This window comes from Eleutherodactylus coqui, chromosome 5 (genome assembly GCF_035609145.1).
Source record: "Eleutherodactylus coqui strain aEleCoq1 chromosome 5, aEleCoq1.hap1, whole genome shotgun sequence".
Lineage (NCBI taxonomy): Eukaryota > Metazoa > Chordata > Amphibia > Anura > Eleutherodactylidae > Eleutherodactylus > Eleutherodactylus coqui.
The window spans coordinates 132,734,945-132,761,933 of NC_089841.1; the positions used below are offsets into that span (position 1 = coordinate 132,734,945).

The following is a 26,989-nucleotide window of genomic DNA, read 5'->3' on the forward strand; positions in this document are numbered from 1 at the left end:
AATGTTCTGGGGGGGGCCATTGCATAAAACAGTTGGTCTTCCCTAGTGCTGGTACGAGAGACAAGGACAGCTCAGTGATATGTTTAAGACATCCTGCAGTTACATGTGTTTCTTCATGGCGGCTTCTAAGTGGCATTTTCCAACAGGATAAGGCTCGGCGGCACACAGCAAGGGGGTCACAGGAAGCCTCCACAACATTGTCACACTTCCATGATCTGCCATGCTGCCAGATTTATCACCAATAGAACATGTATGGGACCATCTGGGATGCCAACTTCGACAGCCTAAAGGTTTGCATGATCTAGAGGCTCAGTTACTGCAATGTGGGCCGATATGCCGCAGAATACCATGCAGAACCTGTATACCTCCCTAACCGCCCATATCCCATCTTGTATCCAAGCAGGAGGCGGTACAACAGGGTACTAGCGCCTCCCATCAAGTGTTCAGTTTTCTGCAATAAATTATCCTTTTTGCTGTGATATTGTAATCAGTCATTTATAACGTTACTATCACACATAAAATTTCAATCGATTCTGACAACTCATTCTATGTGCTCTTTTTTTTTTTTTTTGACAAGTAGTGTACTTTTAAGCTCCTTCAGTAACAAGCCACAGAACCAAAGGAATGTTTTTGCATGGATTTTTGGTGCCTACGGGCCCTTTTATACAGAATCATTCAGATTCTCGCGGAATCGTGGAAATCTGAACGATAATCGACTAAACGACTGACAATTATTTGTTCGCTTATCTTTCCTTGCTCAGTTTAGGCAAGCATAAAAACTCAATGACGATCTGCCCATATAAACAGGCAGTTGTTCATCTATGAACGACTGGCTGTTTACTGTGAATGGAGAGAGGTGGGCTGGAATGATCTCTGGTGTGTTCCACCTCCATTTACTGAGCAATGATCACTCCTGTGTGAAAATCACAAGCAAAAGGCCCTAAGATAGACCTTTGTAGCATGTTATCACTTCTATCGAAACTGATTCCCCAGCTCCGCCTCACCAACAGCTGGGGGCACCTCACCAGTGTGACCTCCTTCACACTTCTTTAAACACTGCTTTAGACTATTTTAACCCAAATATCTTATATTCAATTTCTAAAAATATTCAAGTCTATAAGGGCTCCTGCACACTGGCGATTGTGATATTGCTGCGGTCTTTTAAACGAGAATATCAATAGGACTTTCTAATGTTAAAAAAACACATCGGCCAAAAATCGCAAAGCACAAACTTGCGGTTTTCGTGCCATGTGTTTTTAACATTAGAAAGTCCTATTGACATTTGCGTTAAAAAAAAGCAGCGATATCGCGATCGCCAGTGTGCAGGAGCCCTAAATAAGCTATATATGTAGTCTATACACATTATGACTAGGTAGATTACTTACCTGTTTGCTTGCACGAATATATACTCTTTCTTTTTCTATTTTAACCTGCAATCCATGTAAGAACAATAGAAAGTGACAATAGTGAATAACTACACATCAACAAATATCTTTACCCCTACCCGCAGTGAGACATACATGTACATTAACCCATTTAAGACCACGTACTGTAAATTGGGCTTCAAACCCAGCTGATTGTAAAAATACAGCGTGGGTTTAAAGCCCCTGCTTCTACAATCAAGCAGGAGCATGTTGGGTTGTCAGCTGTTAGTCACAGCTGATAACCTGAAGGAGAAGGCAGGAGGGGTTTTTAAACACTTCTGCCTTCTCTTTTCCTAAGTACATAGCGTTCAATAAGTGCAATGTACTAAAAAGTGAAAGTATAACTTCCACTACACGAATCGGCAGTCACACAACCGCTGGGATTCCCTGCTACATCAGAGCTACAGGGTCGTAGCAAGCCCTGATCACCTCTGCCAGTGACTAATGTCACTACAGGGAATGTTTTTCCCTGTAACTGGGGCTCCTGTAGATGCCCCAGCTACAATTGAAAAATGTCAAATAAAACCTAAGAATGTCCCCCAGAGGTCTTATATGACATCATGGGGGACTTAGATAGTAAAAGAAATAATTACATACATCAGTAAAATAAAATTACAGAATAAAACAACAACATATACATAAGAAAGAAAATAACACGAAGCAGACGCCAACAAAAACCATCGCCGTTGGCGCCCTGTAATCCAGAGCCATACATATTATATATCAAAACGTCCGAAACAAAATGAGGAACCTGTTCCTATACTTTATTTTAGTTTAAATTATGAATTTTAAAAAATAACTATAAATGTTAAAAAAATCATATTTCTTAGCTTTTTACCCCCAATAAAACTTAAAAACAGGAAAAAAGTCACTGAAAAATATATTAAAAAATTAGCCCTATATGTTACGGGGAAAAAAACGTAGCAAAAATAATTTTGGCAGCCGGAGGGGAAAAAAGGGCAGTTAAACCACCCCATGGGTAAAATCCCTAAAAAGTGTCTGGTCTTTAAGGTACAAAACAGCCTGGTCCTTAGGCCTTAGTCACACGGGCGTTTTTTCACGCGATTTGCGGATCGCATGACGGATGCGCATCCGCAAATCGCGTGACCGGTGCGCGCAAGTCGCCCGCAAATCGCCCGAAAATCTGCTCCTAGCCGCGTTTCATTAGAAACGGGCCGGAGCTGTCCAGCGCATTGCATTCAATGGAGACGGCAATAGAGCCGGCTCCATTTAAAGCAATGCGCTGTGGGCGAGCCCGGGATGAATTGTCAGGAAGGGCTTAAATATATAAGCCCTTCCCTGCAATTCATCCTAAAATGTGTAAAAATAAAAATTATATATATACTCACCTTCTCCCGGCAGCCGGAGCTCCGCGCGGCTGTCCTGCAGTGGGTGTGAAGGGGGTGTGAGTCAGACCTGCCCCCTGATTGGCTCAGCGCTGAGCCAATCAGAGGCATGTCTCACTCACACCCATTCATGAATTCATGAATGGGTGTGAGTCAGACCTGCCCCCTGATTAGCTCAGCGCTGAGCCAATCAGAGGCATGTCTCACTCACACCCATTCATGAATTCATGAATGGATGTGAGTCAGACCTGCCCCCTGATTGGCTCAGCGCTGAGAGGCAGCAGTCACTCACCCATTCATGAATTCATGAATGGGTGTGTGAGTGAAACCGGCCTCTGATTGGTCAGGGCTGTGACCAATCAGAGGCAGATCATTCAGCAGGCGGGGATTTTAAAGCCCCGCCGGCTGAATAGTGCCGAGAAGCAGTTCAGGAGAACTGACAGCGGCCGCGGCAGAACTCCGGCTGCAGCGGAAAGGTGAGTATACAATTTTTTTTTATTTTAACACATTTTAGGATGAATTGCAGGGAAGGGCTTATATATTTAAGCCCTTCCTGACAATTCACCCCGCGCATGCCGGCAGCCCATTGCTTTCAATGGACCGGCTGTATTGCCGGCTCCATTGAATTCAATGGGCAAACATCGTTCTTCTCTGTCACAGCTGTTACAGCTGTGGCAGAGAAGAATGATTTGTCTTCTATATGTTCTCAATGGGGTCGGCACTGCTGCCGCCGGCCCCATTGAGCGCATATAGAGAAGAGAACAGGAATCGCAGATCGCAGATAGGTGCGATCTGCGATTTCTGTTCTATAATTTATCGGACGAGCGCATAAAAAGCGCTCATGTGTCCGATACCATTGCAAAGCAATGGTTTTATAAAATCGCCGGACGCATGCACATGCGCAAATCGCGGCTAAAAGCGCCCATCTGACTAAGGCCTTAAGGGGTTAAAGAATGCCTTAAAAGGGTTGTCCATTTGCAAACAATTGATGGCCTATCCTTGGTATAGATATCAATAATAGACTGCCAGGCGTCGATTACCTGGAACCTTGACCTGTCAGCTGTTCTCTGGGCCGATGTATTTGTGCACTGAGCTGATTTAGGGTGGCTTTACACGAGCGTCGTTCATATGTGCACACAAAAATACGCTTCTATTAGAACCAATGCATTCCCTATGATGTGTTCACATGTCCTTGTTTTACAGGTGCGTGCCTGTAAAGATAGGACATGCATGCACCAAGGGAATGCACAATGGAGCTGCGGACCTTCATACACGTGTGTTTTTGTGCGTGTGCACCTATGTACATGCAAAAACACGCTCGTGTGAAGCCACCCTTAGGCAAGAAGCAGACAGTGCAGTGAGAATGGAGTTGTCTGCTTCCTGCATAAATCCGCTAGGTGCACAAATGCAGCGTCCTAGAGAACTACTGATCGCCAAGGGTCACAGGAAGGAGCCCCCGCTGATCTGCAATTGATTACCTATTCTGAGGAGAGCCAATCAAAAGTCTGGACACTCCCTTTAAAGGGGATATGCCATCATTATCAAAGTCCTGGAAAACCCCTTTAATCCTCGTGATTTGTTTGTATTTTCCACCACTGTCTTCACTTCACACAGTTTTTTAGCAAAAACGAATGCATCCTAAAATAATATATAGTATAGTATAAATATTTCCTTCATTCTTTTCTTTACTCTAGGATCCATTCCTGTCCTTGGGTACAAGCTATCATCAAAAATGACACAAAACTGCCCTGTGTGAACCCGGCCGGATAAATTTTCTTTCACACATGGAAGAAAATTCCACAACAAAATCTGAATTTCCTTTATGTGGATTTTGACACGGATTTTCCACAGAATTGCTGTGGATTCCACCCTTAGCAAATCTGCAGGAATTTAGTGGCAAATACACATTAAAACCAGCATATAAGAAATGCCAATTTCAGTCTGGATTTCTCAGTGGTGGAATTTTCTGCTATGTCTTAAACAAAACCTAAAACAATCCAAACAATGTACTGTAGCTTATGTAGTCCATACTCAAGATGATAGTAGCATGCTTTGAAAGGTATGTAAAACCGCTTTTTCCTTCATACTCGCGGGAACAAATTGCAGATTCCACAAGCAGGGCTAAAATTGCAGCATGCTCTATTTTGCAGCAGACTCCGCACGGACAGCCTCCATTGAAGTCAGTGGAAGCCATCCAACCCGAACCCCATTCGCAACTGACATTGAGGATAGGCTTCCGGTATCAGCATTATTGCCAATGATGGCATGGGGAAAACAAATATATATATTTTTTTAAATCTGTACTCAGCATGACCGATGGCGAGCATCCGCAGACATCCACCGCACAGAAAAATCAGGTACGCGAGGTCGCCGGCCAGGGTCACTGCCGGATTCTGTTGCGGGAACCCGCATGCAGAATCTGTCTCTGCCAAGTATAGCCAACCTTAGTGTTAGTGTTTCTTTTAGCCATTCATAATATCTATCTAGTTTCTTGTATCATATCCCAAACCTTCTGTCTGTCAGATCTTTTCATGCACTGCAACTATTTTTATTGTATAAAAACAGAATTTTTGCTAAAACAGTAATCAGAGTAATTTTTATGCTATACCTGAAACTTTGGCAGACCATCTAGTCCCGGGAAATCTTCAATATCACCAGTGGCGATATTAAAGCATGCTCCATGCCAAGGGCAACGCACCCTGCCTCTAGTGAGCACACCTGCAGAGTTAAAACAGTGAGTTAGTATACAATGTATTACATGATGACAATAAAGAACTGGTTTATAATGTCACCGGGTCAATATCACTGCCTAGCTTATACAAGTATGAGCACCGTCATCAGATTTGGGCTCCATGCCAAACTTTCCTTTTATACAATCTGATGAAATCTTCCAGCTCATAATGTAGTATTATTCGTTATACTCTGATTTGGTAATGATCATAGTATCTTGTTAGCTTGTAAAATTGTGTCACTGACCTTTAGTGAATCAAGCAAGTGTCAGAAGTAGAAAAATGTAATCAATATGAGGCAGTTAAAGTTCCATAAGCCATGCACTGTATTTAGAATGAAGTAGCTGTGTGTTTCCAGCGTGACCTCCATTTTTAAAATTAAAGGCTATGTAGACTTTTGCAACCATTTTTTTTATTATTCCATTCCATATAAAATGAAATATGAAGCAACTTTGCAAATAGTCTGCGCTGAGATCTTCTTGCAAATTGATTCCTCCTGTTGTTTTTCCAATAACAAGAAATACATTTGAAGAGGCTTCTTCTCATTTGCACTGCCCACATTTCATGAGATCGCCATTAATTTAGGCCTCATGTCCACGGGGAAAATCAGGCCCGCTGTGGATTCTTCATGCAGAATCCCGCAGCGGGTCTTTCCTTTCCCGCGGACATGAGGCTAAAAAAAGATTAAACTGACTTGTCCGGACGCTGCGGATCCTCCCTCCGTCACGGCCGGATCTTCTTTCTTTAGCCCGGCGGATGTGCTCGGCACGCCGGCAGCATCCCGTGCGCATGCGCCGGGCACTCAATTTTTTTTTTAAACTTCTGCTCTCCCGCGCTACCGCGCCGGAGAGCAGAAATTCAGGTACGGGTGTTACGCAGATCCGGACGGCTTCCATAGGCTTCAATAGGGGCCTGCGGGAGACCCGCTCTAAAAATGGAGCATGCCACGGGTGTTGTCCCGCAGATGCAATCCGCGCCTGAAGGGAAAATGACATCCACAGGTATTTAACTACCTGCGGGTGTCCAGTGCATCCCTATGGGGCGCGGATCACGCTGCAGATTTTTAATCACATTTAACCAGTGGACATGAGGCCTTAAGGTATTAAAAGACCACCAGGAGATACAGTAACAAGTATGTTACAGCAATATCTAGAAACTGCATTTTTTTCAAATGATTCCATTTGAAGCACTGTTCAGTTCCGCATGATGTTATAGAACATGGCATTATGGGACAAACCATTTGATGTTAAATACACTATATAAATCGCAAAATGTTTTATATTTTCACTTACTAACCACCTTCTTCATTATATTTTAAGGTGGAACTGTTCTTTAAGACCACATTAAAACATTTAGGCCTTATGTCCACGGGGGGAAGGGGTCGGATTCCACAGGTGGGAGCCCACAGCGCAATCCGACCCTGCCCGTGGCTGTCCACCGCACGTACCTGTCTGGGTCTTCTTTTTTCCGTACTGCAGATGTGTGCAAAAGTGCCAGCTGGCGCACATGCGCATTACAGTTTGTTTGTTTTTTAAACTCCTGCCTTCCAGCGAAATCCACGACCCGTCCGCAATACAATAGGCCGCAGATCGGACGGCTTCTATTGCTTTCAATGGAAGCCATCCGTGCGGGAACCGCACTGAAATAGAGCATGCTGTGATTTGTTTACCGGACTCAAAGATTCGCAAAACAAATCTGCATGCTTTAATTCAGGTGCGGACGCCCATGCTTCCCTATGGGCAGATTGCATTGCGGAACCTCCGCATGGGTTTCCCCCACCAGATTCCACAAATCAAATCCGCCTGTGGATTATTCGGCCTAAGTGTACTCAAAGTACTACAACAGAAAATCCAAATCACTGACTTATGAAATGCATTGTGTGAACAAAGCCTAAATTGTTAAAGGGATTGTCTAAGAAATAGAATAAAAATAAATAGTGAAAAGAAACTGTGTATAAAGTAGTATAAATAGATCCCTGAATATCTTTAGTCATTTCTAACTGCTCGTTTTGTTTAGGGGGATGATGATTGGGGAATGAAAATAAACACTAAACACAGAGCCTGTCCTATTAGGATGAACAGCGTCAGGACAGAGAGCTGAGCACCTATCTAAGCTGCTGCTGCTCCTTATATGCTGCTAGCAGATACGTCCCCAACAGCAGTCTGTCACCTCAGCACTCGCTGCCTTTTCACATGTAAGTTAAAAGTTCCATTCCTCTGGCTCACTGACACTGCTGAGATGTAACAATACCTACCACTATCATTTGTTCTCTGTCAGAAGGGTTACTAATACAGGGAATCATTACTGACTGGCAGAGGAGCAAAAATTACTTAAGGCCCATTTACATTCAAAAATAATCTCTAAAACAACTGAAAGATTGAAAGATTTTGCAATCTATTTGCATAAAGTGTTAATGGACACTGTTGGCCATTAACAGTTTATCATCTTTATTTGCATGTAAAAGGGCCTTCAGGAGCTGTTTCCAGAGTCCAGCTGTGCACACAGATGCATTGTTCTGCTAGTAGTTGCCAGCAAATTACAATGTTATCTGCCAACTCCCATGGAGAGAACAGCATGTGCTCTATTGAGAGACACTTTATCTCTCAGTGTCTGAAGGATTAATTTTAATTTCACCTTAAAATCATCGTTCAAACAAAAAGTGCCAGATGTCCGTATTTACATGTAACCATTATCGCTTATTTCCGGTCATTTGAACAAATTTAGAGCAATAATCATTACGTGTAAATGGGCCTTTAGATAGGTGCTAAGCGCTCTGTCCTGCTGCTACTCTTCCTAGCTGGACTGGCTCTTTGTTTTACAGTCATTTTCAGCAGTTAGAATTGACTAAAAGTGTTCGGGAATCTATTTATATTATTGTATACACTGGGTTTTTCACTATTTCTTTTTTTTCTATTTCTCAGACAATCCCTTTAAGTTAGATATAAATAGAGATGACATCAAAGAAAATATTCAGGCCTATTTTGCAAATGAGAAACTTCAAAGTCATTGATTTATTAAACAAAAATATAAAGACTTAAAACAGAGTTAAAGGATTTGTCCAGCTGTAAACTATTGATGGCCAATCCTCAGTAACATATAGGCAGAGTACACCATCTGGAACCCCTGGCAATCAGCTATGCCCAGGGTTCTGCACTACTGACCGGAGCCCTGAACCCACTGCAGTGGTCTGGCTTGGTATTACAACTCATAACCAGGAATCCTGGGTAGCGGACTCCAAATTTACTACTGATGGCTTATCCTTAGGAAAGGCCATCAATAGTTCACAGCTTTAATCAGTCGACTGTATATATAACACCAAAGAAAGTCTTTAGACATTGTAATATGACAATTCCAACCTTTCACTAGTGGTGCTCCATAATGTGGGCACTTGTGTCCAATTGCATAGTATTCTCCATTTTGCTTAATCAGCAAAGCTTTACCACACCCTAAGTCAACCTCCCGCATCCTAGAGAGAAAACATCATAAGAAAAGGTGAAAATTGTAAATAAAATACATTCGGCTGGTGGCAGCCACATGTCCAGAGCAACGTGTTCACTGAGGAAAATCCTTTGCAAGATGCAGCATTTGTTTTTATAGTGTTCAATAAGATTTGTCTCCTATGCATAATTAATAATTGAACTGCATACATAATCATAAAATATATCATGTAAATTACTTGTATACACATCAGTTATCAATTAGTGAGTGGCATACTGGGACATTTAAAGTCAGCTATTTATCAGCAGAACAAGTTATTAGGGACTTATGAAAAACATACTGTCCATTCTCCAGGTCTTTAACATGGCACACAGAGGCTTCCACCATATCTTTGGGATTAGTGTATGGATTAAGGACAATAGGCCTTTCTTCATGATGATAGTGTCGAGTTGTCCCATTGGCTTTGTAGGCAAGAGGACTGGCTTTCCCATTTGGAGACATTTCTTCTTTTTCCCTTTCTTTTTCAGGTATTACAACTTCAACTTTTACTTCTACTGTAAAAGAAAATATGTAACATAATCTTGTACATCAATAGCCAAAATTGTGGAAACCTTTTGAAAAAAAAGTGCATTTTTAAAGTCTGAAGGCTCATAACACCAGTTTTTTGCTATTTTTTTAATACTACTAAAAAATGATATACTGCTGAAAAGATTTAGTGTAGAATGTAATACAACAAAGTGTGTTCAATTATCTGAATTCTGTCCAAAGTTATAGCTAAATAGCCAGAAAAGGGAGCAGGAAAGGGGAATCCCCCACCCCCCCCCCCCACCCCCCCGACCGAACAGTTCCATCTTTGGAAGGAACTCAACAGCATCAGGTGGACCCCATTGACTATCTGCCTGTTTTCCACACAGCTGCTCGGCTTTTGGACAGAAGTAAAAGTGCTTCCTTCTGGACGTTCCGACATAGATGTGAAACTGGCCTAATGCAGGTGTGAAACCACCCTTAGTAAAATGAAAAAAAAACTGTGAAAAGGTTTGACTCGTCACCCAGAAAGCGAAGTAATTTGTATTAGTAATTTTGCATGAATAAGGCTACACTTATGATGAAATTAGAAGAAAAACTGGTGGATATGTCACCAAATGAGGAGGTATTGTGAAACTTTTGAAGAGGTCTAAAAGCCAAAGTGATGAAGACAGGAAAAGTTCCACAAACAGCAGGTGGTGATAGAAGAATTAAAAGATTTTGTCTAGGTAACAGAAGAAAATCATCTAAATCTATAGAATGAGTATCTCAATGTAGTATGAAGTTGAATGCAAGGACTGTTCAGCGAAGACTGAAAGAATATGGTCTGAATACTAGAAATCTACTAAAAAAGCCATTTATATCCTTCAAACAGAGAATGAAAATATGTCTTTGGGCTAACACCTATGTTAACTGGACAGAGGAACAATGGGACAGAATCATTAGTGATGGCATAAATAAATAAGGAGAAGAATTGGTGAAGATTTGCATCCTGATTGCCTTACAGATACAATGAAGCAACCAGTTAGTGTAATAATCTGGATATATATGGCAGCAAAAGGTGTGGGCAGAATTTGTGTGATTAATGGGATGGAATATGGCAAGGAATACAGAAATTAAATACTTGAGCCCAAACTGCAACCCTCTGCATGTGACCCTTTCCAAGATAATGAAGCCTTTATATTTCAACATGATTCAGCTCATGTTATGTTGTTGTTGTGTTCGGGATAATCATATTACACTGCTAGAATGGCCTGGAGATAGCCCTGATTTAAACAGCATTGAAAATGTATGGAGCTGGGTGAAAAAATATTTCATCAGACGTAACGAGAAATACAAACACAAGTACTAGAAAGTACTAGAAGCAAATATACAATTTTGGTTTCACATTATAATTCCTGGAAAACTAAAAAATGTAGTTCACTCCATAGGAAGGTAATGTAAGGCCATTTACACGTAACGCTTATCGCTCAAAATTCGTTCAAACAACCGAAAATGAGCGATAATCGTTATGTGTAAATGCTGCTATAGTGCACTTTTCATCTGAACAATGATTTTAAGGTGAACTTAAAATCCATTGTTCAGCCACATAAGATAAAGTATCTCTTAACAGAGTGCATGCTGTGTTCTCCGCAGGAGCTGCAAGATTACACTGTATTCTGTCTGCAGCCCTGAGGATAACAATGCAGCTATGTGCAAAGCATGATGTGTGATTAGTCACACGCTGGGCTCTGCAAACAGCTCCTAGATGCCCATTAACACTTTATGCAAAAAGGTCGCTAAAACTTTCAATCTTTCAACTGCTTGAAAGATTATCTTTGCATGTAAATGGGCCTTAAGGCTAAAGGTATCCCAACTAAATAGAAAGTGACATGCTGGGACATTTTGAATTATTTTTTCTATGTGTTTCACTTGTCCATGTGATTTTCTTGTCTATAACTGCTACCGTGCTTCCCTGAAAATAAGACCTACCTCAATAATAAACACTACCCTGATTTTCAGTGTGTGTGTGTGTGGGGGGCTTAGAAAATCCCTAGCTACACTACATGAAAAAAAAAATACTCACCTAGCAGTTGCTGTTCGGGTCCCTCTCGCTGGACTGCGGCGCTCAAGCAGTCTTCCGTGTAGTCCTCAGTGCTGAGAAAGCATTCTGTTTCTGATAACAGAGCTTGAATACCCCGCCTCCAGCAAGAGATTGCTGTGATTGGTTCAGGAACACCGCCTGAGCCAATCAGAGCTGGTGCTTAATGAACCAATCACAGCCATTTGATGATGTCATTCAATGAATGTCTGTGATTGGCTTATTAGGCACCGGCTCTGATTGGCTGAGACGGTGTTCCTGAGCCAATCACAGCAATCTTTTGCTGGAGGCGGGGTATTCAAGCCTTGGTACCAGGAAGAAAATGCTCTCTCAGTGCTGAGGACTACATGGAAGGCTGCCAAAGAGCCGCAGCCCAGCGATAGGGACCCTAATAGCGACTGCTAGGTAAGTATTAGGACACCCCCCTTTTGGGGCAAAAATTAATATAAGACAGTGTCTTATTTTCAGGGAAACAAGATATTCTACTATGAAATCTTTCATAAAATTTGTTACATTACATTCTACATTAAATTATCTTTCCAACAATATATAATTTTATGGTACAAAAAAACATCAAACATCCAAAATGCACTTCTTTCAAAAGATTTTCAGAATTATGGTGTATATACTTTCATACACTGAAAAATAAAATACATTGCAAGATAAAGAAAAATTAAGCACATGACCCCCGCTGGGATGTGAATTTGTAATGCGGCTCGGTCGATCGTATTGCCTAAACTATTATTGCAACTGAACCCCTTTCAGTTCTGCATTGGATCATAGATACACTCCATGTATGGGTGGTGCTGCAAAGAAGGAAACTCTATTTCTAATGATGGAAACCCCTTTAATTCAGTCTCACACTACTTGCTACAGTCAAATGTTGCTCTCAAACATGTTGGGGAACTCTGGTCTATATTACATCAAGTCACTAAAGGGAGTGAGTGCTTTACTCTTACCATACAAACCTGTTTGTAACAAAGAAAGAGCACAAAAATGGTTCCTGATTTCCATCAGATAAAGAATTAAATCAAGGGCTGTTTTCGCTCACCCTGTACGTCAAACACAATTATTTAACACATTTTCCAAATAATTTTAAATGTAATTTCAAGATTTTTTTACACGCAAATTAATTCTTTTTTTTAGGACATTAATTAACTTTTGTGAAATGTGCATTTACTTAATAATAAAACCTGCCTTAAAACCTATTAATCCATATTAACTGCCTTTTCAATTAAAAGAATAATTCCTTGTATGCAGAACTGCCAAAACTGTGCAGTTATCAAACGACTCCCTACTGCTGCAAGAGTGAAAGGATTTGGAATTATTATCATTATTGTAGCCTAGTTTTGCCGAGTACAAACTATATTAGTCCAAGCTCATTATAGTAAATGTTCTCTGCTCATTCCAGCTGAATGTTTTGTATGTGAAAGAAAGCAAAGTGTAATTTTCCTTGGATTAATTGTAACCTAGAGCGTTCTTTAATCCTCCCTGCAAGAGAGCAGAATTAACATTCCTTCCAGCAGTCGCCCTGCAGTGTCAGTCACTATGTCTGACCTTGTTCATTGCACATGGAAGTAGGACATAAGACATATAATAGAACATTAATGGTTTCTTACCTGGCTTAGGTTTGGAGAAACATCCCCCCATTATGAGTCAAATGCAGAAAAATGAAAAAATACAAAACATACAATGGTCGCACACATAAAGGACCACATGTAATGCTACACCATTTTCTGTTGGGTAGATGCTACAAGAGTTTGGCAAATAAGTCAAGGGCAATGGACATCTTTATGATTGGCATTTCCCATCTGTACATCTTGGAGTTTTCTGCCTGTAGAAGACAAAACAAAATATTGAGAGGTAGAAGATGAAGAATAAGCTGTAAACTTTCCTAAAATCAAAACGGCCGCCTGCAGACGAGCGGGTTGGATCTGGCAGCGAGAATTCTCGCCGCGGGACCCGACCCGAGAGCCTGCAGGGACGAGCGCGTACTCACCCGCGCCTGGCGGCCCCGGCTCTTTCATGTGCCGGCTGCCGCGCAGCCGGCGCATGCACAGACCGGAGCCGGCGGCCGGGTGAGTGCATGCCCCGCACAAAAATAGGACATGCCGCGGTTTGTTTGCCGCGCGAGATTTCACGCAGCCAAACCGCGGCCGTCTGCATAGGAGTGCGTATTGTAATGCACTCCTATGCAAACTTTCAGTGGCGGAAATCCCGCGGGAAATCCCGCGGCGGGATTTCTGCCCGTGTGCAGGCGGCCTTAAATATTGATGACTTATCCATAGGGAAGGTCATCAAAATCAGATCAGTGGGAGTCAATCTCCCAGAAAGAAAAAACTCTCTGACTATGGCTGCCTGTCCATGGGCGAGACGTCATAGTGAGATCCGCGGAGCTCGCATGACACGCTTTCCATAGGATAACTATGGAAAGCACGGCCGGACGTCCACGAACGGAGAATCATAGCAATTCTCCGCTAGCGTGATTAAAATCGCGGCATGCCGCGATTTGCCTCGATTCTCCGCGGTGAGCCTATCAATTAGATAAGCTCATTGGGGCGACCTTACAGTGCTCCTCCCCTGGGGCGGAATATCACCAGAAATATTCCGTTGTGGCCTTGGACAGGCAGCCTATTACAGATATGTTGAAACGTATGCCTCATTAACCCCTTAAGGATATGGCCTATTTTGGGCTTAAGGACTCAGCGATTTTTGGCGGATTTTCATCTCCATTTTTCAAAAGCCATAACTTTTTTATTTTTCCGTTGACGCGGCCGTATGAGGGCTTGTTTGTTGTGTGGCGAACTGTAGTTTTTATCGATGCCATTTTTGAGTACATAGACTATATTGTAAAACTTTTATTATTTTTTTTATGATAGCAGTGAGAGAAAACGCATCAATTCTGCCATAGATTTTTTTTTTTACAGCGTTAATCATGCAGCATAAATGACACAATACATTTTTTTTGCGGATCAGTATGATAACAACGATACCAAAATTCTTATATTTTTTTTAGGTTGTTACATGTTTTTGCAATAAAACCCCCTTTTTTTGGAAAACTTTTTTTTTCTCTATTGCTGCATTCAAAGTCCGGTAACGTTTTTATTTTTCTATGTACGGAGCTCTTTGAGGGCTTATTTTTTGCGAGACGAGCTGTAGTTTTTATTGGTACCATTTTGGGGAATATACGGCTTTTTTGATCACTTTTATTGCATTTTTTGGGAGGCAAAATGCTAAAAATTAGCATTTTGCCTCTGTTTTTTAGCTTTTTTTTTTTAACGCTTTTTGCCATACAAAATAAAAGCATGCTCAACTTTTTGTACACGTCGTTACAGACGCGTCAATATCAATTATGTGCCATTTCAATTTTTTTTTACCTTTTTTATGCTAATATTAGAAAAAGCACAAAAAACTGTTTTTCTTTTCTTTTCTTTTTTTTACATTTTTCTTTTCTTTTTTTTCCACACAATTGCAGCACAGCACTTATGATCGCTTTGATAAGGCATGGCAGGACAGTAGCCCTGCCATGCCTTATCGGTTATACAGCGATCATAGGCATTGGCACTACAGGACGCCGGTGTCTGGCATCCTGTTGCCATGGCGACAGGCTGGGCTCTCGCGATAACATCGCAAAAGCTGGCTGGAGACACAGAGGGAGCGCGCTCCCTCTGTGAACTCTTTCCCTACTACAATCTACTTAGATCGCGGCAGGGAAGGGGTTAACAGCGGGGGGGGCATCTCCAAAGCCCCCCCGCTGTTGCGGCGGGAGGCCGGCTATCACTGGCAGCCGCCTCCCGCTGAGGGATAGCACGAGATCAGTCATGATCTCGCACTATCCCGATGATGTAAGGGTACGTCATTTTGCGGGAAGTACCAGCCTGCCATGACGTACCCTTACGCCATGGAGTGGGAAGGGGTTAAAGACCAGTGCCCTGGAAAATATCAAAACACTAATTAGTTTAGCGGCAAATATACATGAATGCATCCAGCTTTAACTTTTTGATGCCGAATCTTTGACAGACGAGAGATGATTCCTACATTATTCCCACATTACAAAGGCTATAAAAGTCAAGTACTTCATTTTTAATGAGAAAAGGTGGCAAAAAAGGTCAGTGGGAGAGTGATCCGTAACAGAATGTTCTATTACATCATGTCCCTTATCACTGCTTTATCTTCTGTGAGATCAAACTGGTCAAAGGGCCTGAGGCTAGACTTGTCTGCTGTCAGTACATTTACAGCACTTACCTAAGGAGATATTCTTGATGCTCTCGACACGTCTTAAGTTGGACACACTCCTAAAGTAGCAGTTACAGTGAAACTACGGTATTGTCTAACAAAAGTCAACAAGAGCAAACTTAACAAATGAAGGAAATGTGAATGCTAGAAATGATGGGGAAAGACGCACATTATCTGTCTCCCCTAATACAATAGCAAGAAACTGGGAAGCTGACAAAGCATTGTTTGACTTTGTAGAACGTTGCCTCCCAGAGGGTTCATGTACTATAGCTAGCGGTTGCCAGTGTTAAAATACTTGGCTATAGGCCGGCAAGCTTGGAACTGTGTCAATATAATCCCAGCTTTATTCTGCATTTTTTATAACAAACCTTGTGTACAAATGACTATTTTTCAAAGTATTATTTCCAATACTAATCCTCTTGGGCTTTCACGAAGGGACACAACTATAAAGCCAATCTATAGTGCTATTATTGTCTGAGCTGCAGATTGTACCAGTTTGTTTTATACACAGAGACCAACAAAATCAATTTCTTTTACCTCCACTGAATTTCCAATGATGAAACAAAACAATAAACTTGATTTAAAGGGATTCTGTCATCAGGTTCATGCTGCTTGAAGCCAGGACAGGGATGCCTGTTGCCTCCGTAAGTGTTTTATTCTGAACTCTATGGCATTTTAGAATAAGTACACTTTGAGGTTTCACTTGGAACGGAGCTCTGAGCCACAGGGGTGGGCTGCACCGGCCACTGCATGAAGACTGACAGCTCTCTCCTTATACACAAGAAGGGTGTGCAGTGGGTGGAGAGAGGCCAGCATGGCCCACCCCTGTGACTCAGAGCTCAGCTCCCAGTCAGACTTCAAAGTGTATTTATTCTGAAATATCACCGTTTTTTAGAACAAAACACCCACAGAGGCAACAGATATCCCTGGGCTCATGCTATGGTTCAGACAGTATGAACCTGATGATAGAATCCCTATACATGTCATTTCAGAATAAGCTGCTATGTGTGTACATGATGAGTAGCAGTATTTCTGACCATTATATGACTTTTGCATTTATCACCAGTTTTCCCTCTGCAGGCTGCATCTCTAATTCTCAGTTTTTTTCCTGAGCTGGTGAATGGAGACTACTGCTACAACGTTTACCATACATAACACATGGAGAAAACAGGAAGATGCTGCTAATCGAACATTATCGAAATGCTGAATAGTACTGATGATGATGATTATTATGTAAATAAAGCTTTTTGGGTGAGCTAGAAAACTATTAGATGCAGCAGCTTCTGTATGTGCAGGCAGCATCTAATTTGATCCTTCAGTGAGCCAATAGTCTATGTTGTGAGACCAAGGCTGATTTTAGCAATTTTGAGTGAGTGAATAGTTTAGGAGGAAGGCAGAAAGAAGAGGAGGAAAGAAGTCAGATAAGTGCAGAAAAAAACATTTATTCTCTAATAAAGCATACTTTCCAATTTTTGAATGATCAAAGAGGGACATTTAGGGTTCATTGGGTTTAGAATCTACAAATTCCACAAATAGCTTATGCCTGATTTTTTAAAATTAAATATTAGGATAAAAATCTAAATAGAGACATTTTAAGGTCCAAACTGCACCAAATGATGAAATAAATATGTAATTTAGGTTTAATACGCAGTTAGGAACCAGACAGTTTCTGGAGCAATATAGTAAATTGATTAATGCTCATTTATTTTTAAGGTAAAAAGGAGGGACATTTAGGCCACCTGCACACGGGCGGGTCAGATTCTGCATGTGGAATCCAGCAACAGAATCTGGCCCTGGCAGCAGCAGCGTCCGTGCGTACCTGCTTTCTTTTCTCTTATTCTGTACTGTGGATAGTCTGCATGGCTCACCATCGGACATACGCAGTACTTTTTCTCCTGCTTTTCACGTGTTATCACATAGCAATAATGCAGAATCTGAGTCTTTTCCGCATTGCCAATTTTGGATGGACCGTGGATCAGACGATTTCCTTTGACTTCAATGGAAGCCATCGACACAAAAATGGAGCATGCTGTGATTTTTCCTTCGCAAGCGGAAAACACAATTGGTTTCTGCTCATGTGCACGAAGAATCACGTTTCCATAGCATGCTATGGACGGTATTTGCTGCGGAATCCAAAGGGGGGCGCCCGCCCTGGATTCCACAATCCAAATCCATCTGTATGTAAGCGACCTTAAGGGGCAAAAAGGGATAGAGGGGTTTGGGTCAAAAGTAGGAGCTATCCCTCCAAAAGTGAGAAAGTTATTTATGTTTACATATTTGTCACACTTGAATGATTCAGTTCATCAAACTATTTTTATTATTAGACAAAGGTAGCCAAGGTAAACACAAAATGCTGTTTTTAAATGATAATTGAATTTATTGAGAGAAAAATGCTGTTCAACTCTACCTGGCGCTATATGAATACTAATTGCCTCTAGTAGCTAATTAGCTACTAAATCAACCAGTTTAGCAAATTCAATTGACAACTGGGTTCAATTTCACTAGGCACACCCGGGCATGATTACTGCCAGACCTGTTTAATCTAAAAATCACTTATATAGAACTTGCCTGGCAATGTAAAGCAGGCTAGAAGGTCTCAAAAAGCAATAAATAATACAATATTTTAAACAGGTTCAAATATAGATGCAAGCAAATTTATTGAAATCTTCACAGGAGTGACCAACATATTAAGATTTCACAAAGGGTACAGCAATGTCAAAGAGGTCATAAAAGAACCTAGTTGAACATTTGAGGAGCTGCAGGCCTCACCGCCTCAGTTAATGTCAGATTTCAAAATAGGCAAAAAGGCGTATGCATGGGAGAAAGTTGCAAGACACAAACCACTACTAACCAAAAGAACACAAAGACTCATCTTGCATTTCCAAAAAACATCTAGATGACCCCAAAACTTTATGAATATTATTCTGTGGACTGACAAGTCAAAGTTCCAACTTTTTAGAAGATGTGGGTCCTATTAAGTTTGGCGTAAAGCTAGTACTGCTTTCCACAATAAGATCATTCCAACAGTTAAACTTGATTTGAGTCTGCTTTGCTTCTGCAGGAAGTGAATGATCTTATTGTAATTGATGTAACCAAGAAATCTGCACTCAGAAAATCCTGAAAGAGGATGTCTGCCCGTAAGTTTGTGACTTCAACTCCTGCACATGGCAGAGCCGCCGTCTTTTCTGCACTGCGGATGGACCTGGCGACTTGCCGTCGCACATGCGCCGTAGAATTTTTTTCTACATTCTTTTCGCATGCCGTTGCTAGATGATGGAGCGGAATATACTACCTGTCCGCAGTGTTCATTGCTGATGAGCCACGAGTCAGACGGTTTACATTGACTGTCATGCGGAGCCCGCATGAAAATGGAGCATGCTGTGATTTTTCCTCCGCGAGTGGAAATCGCAATTGATTTCAGCTCATGTGTAGGAAGCAGCATATCTAGATAGGAAGTAACGGGCAGTATTTGCTGTGGATTCGCTCCAGAACAGCTGGGTTATGTAATAGGACAATTAAATAAAGCACCCAAGCAAGTCCATCTCTGAATGCCTCAAAAGAAATAAAATGAAGGTTCCTGAGTGGCTGAATTAAAGCCATTGAGTTCATGCTTGAAAGTCTGAAATTCCTAATCAGCAATGTACGAGGGGTGACTCATGAAATACTTGTCCTAGCTGAAGGTCAGTTTAGCAACTAATAGTACATTCCTTTGCTAGGTTACATATCAAATTTTTCATTAATATCTTTTTTTGTTGTTTCAGATATTGGAGTTTGAAATGTCCAAGGTATACACATCCTGAAAAATGGAAAAAGAGAGCAAGCGTACGGTCATCCAATACCTGCTGAAAAAGGGTATAACGGCACAGGAGATCCATAGTGACAAGATGGAAACATTAGCGGAGGATTCTTCTTCCTATTGCACTGTGAAAAGGAGGGTGGCGGAATTCAAGCGGGGCAGCACCTCTGTCCAGGATGCACCTCACAGTGGAAACGTCATTGCAATCCAGGATATCATCATGGCAGACTGGCATGTGACAGAACACTACATTCCTGAGAGAGTGGGCATATCTCAGGAACGCATTGGACACATCATAAGAGTTGTACTTGACATGCACAAGGTCTCATGTTGATGGGTCCCAAGAATGTTGACAGCAGAAAACAAATGCCGGAGACACGTCATGTCCGCCGAAAACTTGACCCTTTTTGAGGCAGATCCTGTGACACTCCTCAAACGTTTTGTGACAATGGACGAAGCATGGGTTCACCACTTTCAACCCGAAACCAAGATTCAGTCAAAACAGTGGAAACACCCCTCCTCACCCACCCCCAAGAAGTTCAAGTCAGTCCCATCAGCTGGCAAGGTGATGGTCTCTGTTTTTTGGAATTCGAGGGGTGTTATTCTGGCTGAATACCTAAAAAAAAGTGAAAAAGTGAACATAGCATAGTATGCTGCTCAACTTACGGGTTTGAGGGAGGCCATCTAAGTGAAACGCGTCTGGATGTTGACAAAACGAGCGCTCCTTCATTAGGACAATGCACGCACGCACACATCCACCATTGCGATGTCTGCCAACGAGTCCTGTGGCTTTGAACTGCTTCGGCACCCACCTCATTCACCCCATTTGGCCCCCTCTGACTTTCATCTCTTCCCTAAGCACAAGGAACATCTAGCTGGACCCCATGATGACGTCATGGCTGAGGTGGAGGACTTTTTTGCCATGCAGGAAGAAACGTTCTACAAGGAGGGTATAATGGGCCTGCAGCACCGGTGGCAAAAGTGTGTGGCCCTAAAAGGGGGCTATGTTGAAAAGTAACCATAAACATTTGGACTACTGACAACCTTTATTGGGTGGGCCGAGAACTTTTCAGTCACCCCTCGTAAGATGCTCATCGCAAGTTAACACAAATGTTTGATTGTAGATATTACTGGCAAGGATGGCACAACCAGTTATGAGACTTATGTACCAGAGCATCAGCATCAGGAGTGTCAATCAGAACAACATCTTCTTAGGTTATAAAACTCCAACTTTTATTTCATCTTGCATAAAACCAAGGCAACGTTTCAACCGGATAAAACCCGGTCTTTATCAAGCCAATACAGACGTGTACAATGAATCACATGATTGTATCTTCCATCTACAGTCTGGTCTTGCAGGCTGAATTCTATTAAGACCTATCATGAGAATAGATCTTCAATAGGTAAAAGTGGGAGAACCCCTTTGACGTATTTGGTTAATCACTTAGGCCGGTCTCAAATGGGTGTATTGTCGTTGCACATGGCGTGTACAATTTTCCTGCGCACAACACGGCAATGTCAATAGCCAATTGATTTGTATTGGGTCACATACACCTATGAAATAAAAAAAATTGTGATATATTCTATCTTGGCACATATAACGCACGCATGCACGCTAAGGTAGTGCATGGAGATTGGCAGCAGGCAGCAAGTACGCATGTTACCACGTACTTGCGGCGTGCATCTACTTACAGCCGTGTGAGCCCAGCTTTACACAGTTCTTTGTGGAATCTAATATAATGAAACTTTTAGATTTTATAGGGCATATGCATAGAGTCAAGGCACAGTACAGAGCTGGAATAAAGGTCTGTGCTAATTCGCTGCAACCATATATTACAAGCCCTCTCAATCCTTTTAATGGGTGCAATATAATACTAAAAAGAGCCTTGTGTGGCGCAGTGTTAAATGCAGTCCCAAGCTCTTGCTCATGACCTGAAGGTTGTGGCTTCAAGGTAGCCGGCTCAAGGTTGACTCAGCCTTCCATCCTTCCGAGGTCGATAAGATGAGTACCCAGCTTGCTGGGGGTGGGGGTAAAAGATGACTGGGGAAGGCAACGGTAAACCACCCCGCAAAAACAGTCTGCCAAGATTGATGCAATGTGACATCACCCTAGGAGTCAGTCATGACTCAGTGCTTGCACCAGGGGACTTTACCTTACCATAATACTAAACTTCCACTGCAACAGCCACTGCAGGAAAATAAATGTATCCACAACATTGCCGATCAGCAATATTTTTTAATCCAAGTAAAAGAGATAATATAACATGTTCTCTGCATGCAAATTATTATAATAATTGCAGAATTAATTGCCCAAAATAAATCAGTTTGTTATGAATTAAGCCTACTCTAGTATCTTAGTAGATGAATCTGCATTAAACTATACTACAGTAGCTGTAAAACCGGCGAACCTGAGTGTGCTATAAATTTAGTCTCCCCGAGGACTGGCACAAGTGGGGGTATGCCATTGTATAGTAATTTATGCAAATGAGTTTTATTATATAACCTGTAACACACAGTAAATCGCGAACGCACAGAGCCCTACATTATTGTTTCTTATCAAGTCGCTCCTAAATCATGGACGTTGTGGAGGCGCGGCGGTTTTACATGGTCCGTGATGGAGACATTAGATTATAAACTCTGCAGGTGCAGGGACTGATAGGAATGTGCCACGCTGTGAAATAAGGACCAAACAAAGTACAATATATAAATCCTGAATATATGTTGCTGTAGAGCAAATTGTTTCACCTTTATTACATTACAGCATGGGTATGGGCTATGTTTAATGGAAAACAGTGTGATTTTACTATTCTGATGTAAACTGGCCATAAAAGAATTAATAATGTGGCCAATGCAACCCATGAACAAACATTTGTTTTATGTGAAATAGCAGCAGAGTAATAATTTCCAGCTAGCTATACGCTGGTCCCAAGCCCGGATAAATGGGGAGGGGTGGCAAAAGCAATGGCAAACTACTCCACTATTTCTGCCAAATACTTTATGGATTACGTTTTCAAATATGGTGCCGGAGGGTGAGCCTCTTGGGCCAGAAAGCACCCAACAAAAGACCAGGGAAGAACAAGGAAAACGTTTGAGTCGTTTGGGCATTTGTGACACAGGCTGGACAAATCCGCAAGGACTCTGGTCTGTCGATGTAGCCTCATGCGAAAGAAATCATCTGCATTTCACAAAGGTTCACAGTAGTGGAACTTGGAACGTCTGCGGCATGAGTATGGGCAAATTGGGCATCGTAAAAAAAATTAAATTGAACGTCTCAACATCGATATTCTTGGCATTAGGGAGTTACACTGGATAGGCAGTGGTTATTTTAAGAGCAAAAACTACACATTTTACTACACGTTTTAGATGCAATGGAGTAGCTCTAATCACAAACAGGAAAATTGCTAAAGCCTTTAATGTTTCAATGCAGTGCCATAAATGACAGAATCACATCCCTATGCTTCCATAGGAAGCCTCACTAACACACAGTTTTGCAGATTTATGTACCCAAAACTGATTCTATAGAAGAGGATGGTAAAAAATTTTATGTGGTCCTTCAATAAGCAATCAATCAAGTCCTCGCCAAAGACATTTTATTTATTACGGGGGGCTTTAACGCAAAAGTAGTGAAATGGGAGAAGAACCACCAGTTGTGGGCAAGTTTAGATCAGGAGAATGGAATAAGGCTGATAAGCATTTGGTTCAATGCTGTCAAGAAAATCATTTATGGATTGCAAACATGTGGTTTGCGCAGCCAAAATGCCATTTCTACATGTGGACAGCTTTGAATAGACAGCACTGCAACCAGATTGACTATTTTACCTGCCAACAACTTTGGAGGAGCTCAGTATAAGCATTCAAAATGTTACCTATTGCTGATTGTGGTAGTGACCCCTACCTACTCGTTGCGAAAGTCAAACTCCGTTTCAACAACACGAAAAGATCACCTGTAGAGATGAGCGAGCACCCAAATGCTCGAGTCCGCGTTATTTGAGTCGAGCTTTTCGTAAAATTCGAGAGCTGTACTCGAGTAACGAACCCCATTGACTACAATGGGAGACTCGAGCATTTATGTATGTGGGACGCCGGGTGCCGAGCTTTTTTTTTTTTTCCTAGGTTCGTTCTCTCTCTCTCTCCCCTTCCTGCCAGACAAAAAATTTGCCAATGACACGTGCTGTCGTGGCGGGGAGGGGCCAAAACAGGCACATCACAGTGGGGAGGAGCCAAAAACTGGGGCGGGGTCGAACACGGCTTGATGCTCGTTCGAGTAATGAGCACCATCGAGTATGCTAATACTCGAACGAGCATCAAGCTCAGCAGAGTATGTTCACTCAACTCTAATCACCTGCAATGAAACATTTTGACACCAGCAATATCCCAGCAGAATAAGTGGTAAAGGTAGAAAACAGATTCAAGTAACTCAACACAACTGGAAAAACTCTAGGTGAATCATGGGAAGAAATGAAATTTACCATAACAAACACAGCAGAATAATTCATTCTATACAGAAAACCAACAAAAAGGCCAAAATGGCTCTCGGATGCAATGATCGAAATAGCCAACAGGAGACGAACAGCCAAAGCCACTGGCCACAGCATTGATTTTAGATTTCTAAATGCTGAATTTCAGAGAGAAGCGAAATGAGATAAGGGGCATTACTGGAATAAGCAGTGTGCAAAACTGGAAGATGCAAGCAAGCAAGGTCACACCTGTGAGCTCTTTACCCATGTGAAACAGGCACAGGTACTATTTGCTATGCTGATGAGTAAACGTTGCTCTCGGAAAGTGAAAAAAACCTGGAATATCTGATCCAAAGTTTTAAAAAAGGAAGTGAGCGCAGGGGGCTGTACCTCAACATAAAGAAAGCAAAGGTAATGATGATAGCAAGTAATGGTACAGACCAAGTAAAAACCGACAATGAGGAAATTGAAGCAGTTAAAGAGCAATTGAGAATCAGAACCAGAAATCTAATGAAGAATTGCACTTGGCCGTAGTGCAATGTAAGGATTGGCAAGGCTATGGAAGAGCAAAGAAATTAGCACTGCTGCAAAGATCTAAATGATAAATGCAATCGTGTTCCCGATCTCCATATACATGGGCAAAAGTTGGGAAACTCAGGAATACAGATAGAAGGAAAATTAATGCTTTTGAACTGTGGGGCTGGAGAAGAATGTTGCCTATACTAAGGGTGGCAATGGTCACAAACAAGATGGTCCGAGAGCGCAGCAAACCAAAAATATCGCTAGAGGGCAAAATCACCAAAGAGCATCTCTCATACTTTGGACATATCATTTTAGCCAATTCTTTGGAAACAACATTGATGCTCGGCACAGTTAGTGGGTCACAAAGAAGTGGAAGCAATCAAGGCAGAAACAAACATGCACATGGAAGAACTGAAAGGATAGGAAAGCATGGAGAACGGTGATCCATAACGTGACTGAAAGTTGGCCTCGACTGAACAGATAATCATCAATCATTTCCACCCAGTTTCCATGTGTTTTATTGATCAGAAAACATTTTCTAAGAACATGGCAAGATTTCTTTTCTGTCAGATACAGAAAGATATGCTTGGCCCCAAAGATTTTTATGGATGCTGTATTCCAGACCTTGCTGCTTGTAGCTTGTATGGCAGTTGGGTACCTATCATAGAAATAAAGTAGACAATTGCTGTTAGGCCATTGGGGGATGGGGCCCGATACCTAGCTGTTTACTGACTGGAGGAAGAGGCAGACGTGAAGTATCTCTAATACAGCAGTCCAAAGGTGGCTCAGACATTGCATGTTATGCTCTAAGCAACGCCAATAGAGAAGAGTTTCAATTTTGCTAAACAGAAGCTCTAATTGGTAGAAAACCTGTCAGCTGACGTGTTCCACCAATCAGCTAAGGAGAAGCTTTGATTGCACTAAATCTGATGCACGGACAACAGGGGAAGCGCTTTGACTGAGTGAAAAAAGGGAGGACTCCTGATAATGGTCCTTTCAATCTGCAGTTGCAATGTGTTTTTTGAGGTTTCCATTGGAATGATTCGTTCAAATTCCAATCATGTAGTGAAAACTTGGATTGAGCACACTGCAGATTAACCCTTTCCAATCCAATTTGTATCCTGGTTTTCCTAGGGGGCTTACTCTTTTTCTGCTGTTATACAACGGCGCTATATGCTGGCTAAAGCCAGTACTGCATGAGGTGACACGTTGGTTAGGCTCTGACAGCAGAGAGGCTGGCAATATACAGTAAGAGAACCCCGACGGACGTCTTCAAACATCGGAGCTGTACAGCCTTAAATCATAATGTCTTTAGATGTCAGACAGTGGATTGGAAAGGGTTAAACATTTCAAAGCATAATTTATCTACTGTGGGGTTTTTCTACAGACCTGGGTTGTGTTTCAGCCTGTTTTTCTACACTATTGTGTTATTTTCAGGATAGCATACAGTATTATATCAGCAGCAGGGGACACAAAGGGGAATTATACGTGGGAGAAGAAAGAGGAACGTAAGTCTTGATGATTGTGCCCCTGATCTCTTAAGACCCTAAGAACACCCCTGGCACCACCAACAGGTCATTTAAGACCATGTTTACATGTGTATTTACTGTAGATTTGAGTAGGATCTGCAGCAATTCCACATCAAATCCACAGTGAAATCTGCATCTGAAGTCTCACATTAGTTTTAATAAGGATCCCTATTGTAATGTATACGGCATAGATTTTTTTCCCACAGGTGAACTTGAAATCCACATAAAAAAGAGGTGACACGGCACTTCTTAACGTGGATTCTGCATCGGAAAATTGCACATAGATTTTTCCCATTGAGGCTGCCTGCACGCGGGTGGGTCGAATTCCACATGCGAAATCCCACAACGAAGTCCCGGTCAGCGTCCGCGTGGAAGTCTTTTTGCTGTACTGTGGATGATCCGCATGGCGTCATAGCCTAGCGATGGTGCAGGAAAAATAAACATTTTGAAAAAAAATCTGTACTGCACATGTCAGATAGCTCGCCATACAGACAATCCACAGTACAGATAATGAAGAAAGAAGACAGGTACGTGGAGTTGCCGATCGCAGTCAGAGCCGGATTCCGCGGCGGGCCCCTGCATATGGAATCCGGCTCTGCCATGTGCAGGCGACCTAAAGAGGATGTTCTGATGAATGGCTAAAAAAAGTCAATCTACCCTACGCAGAAATAAACTGTCTTCTACTATCTCTTTCCAAAGCCACTTCCTTTTTTTATGTATTTATACCTTTTATTATATATATTTTGATCTCATCCACATCTGTTGGTGGCTCTTTCATAGAAAGCCACCACTACTAAGGGTGCCCACCCACTACAGTTCTTTTTCACTGCGAAATTCGCAGCGTTTTTTTTCCCCAGGGGTCTATGGGACTTGTTAATGTTAAAATCGCATTGCGCAAAATCGCGAT

At 41.9% G+C, this 26,989-nt stretch overlaps 1 protein-coding gene across 4 annotated transcripts in view; it reads right to left on the reverse strand.

Moving 5' to 3' along the window:
* The window catches only part of AIFM3 (apoptosis inducing factor mitochondria associated 3), an 85,921-nt gene that overhangs the window by 42,535 nt on the left and 16,397 nt on the right, over positions 1 to 26,989 (reverse strand). For 3 of the 4 annotated variants that reach the window (XM_066603172.1, XM_066603170.1, XM_066603173.1), the window contains exons 2-6: positions 13,162 to 13,376; positions 9,278 to 9,491; positions 8,856 to 8,965; positions 5,379 to 5,488; positions 1,386 to 1,430 (exon numbers count right to left, since the gene is read on the reverse strand). In XM_066603172.1, the coding sequence (XP_066459269.1) occupies positions 1,386 to 1,430; positions 5,379 to 5,488; positions 8,856 to 8,965; positions 9,278 to 9,491; positions 13,162 to 13,192 (510 nt within the window). In that variant the 5' untranslated portion in view covers positions 13,193 to 13,376. The remainder of the gene's footprint in view (positions 1 to 1,385; positions 1,431 to 5,378; positions 5,489 to 8,855; positions 8,966 to 9,277; positions 9,492 to 13,161; positions 13,377 to 26,989) is intronic. The other variant, XM_066603171.1, reaches the window with a different exon arrangement.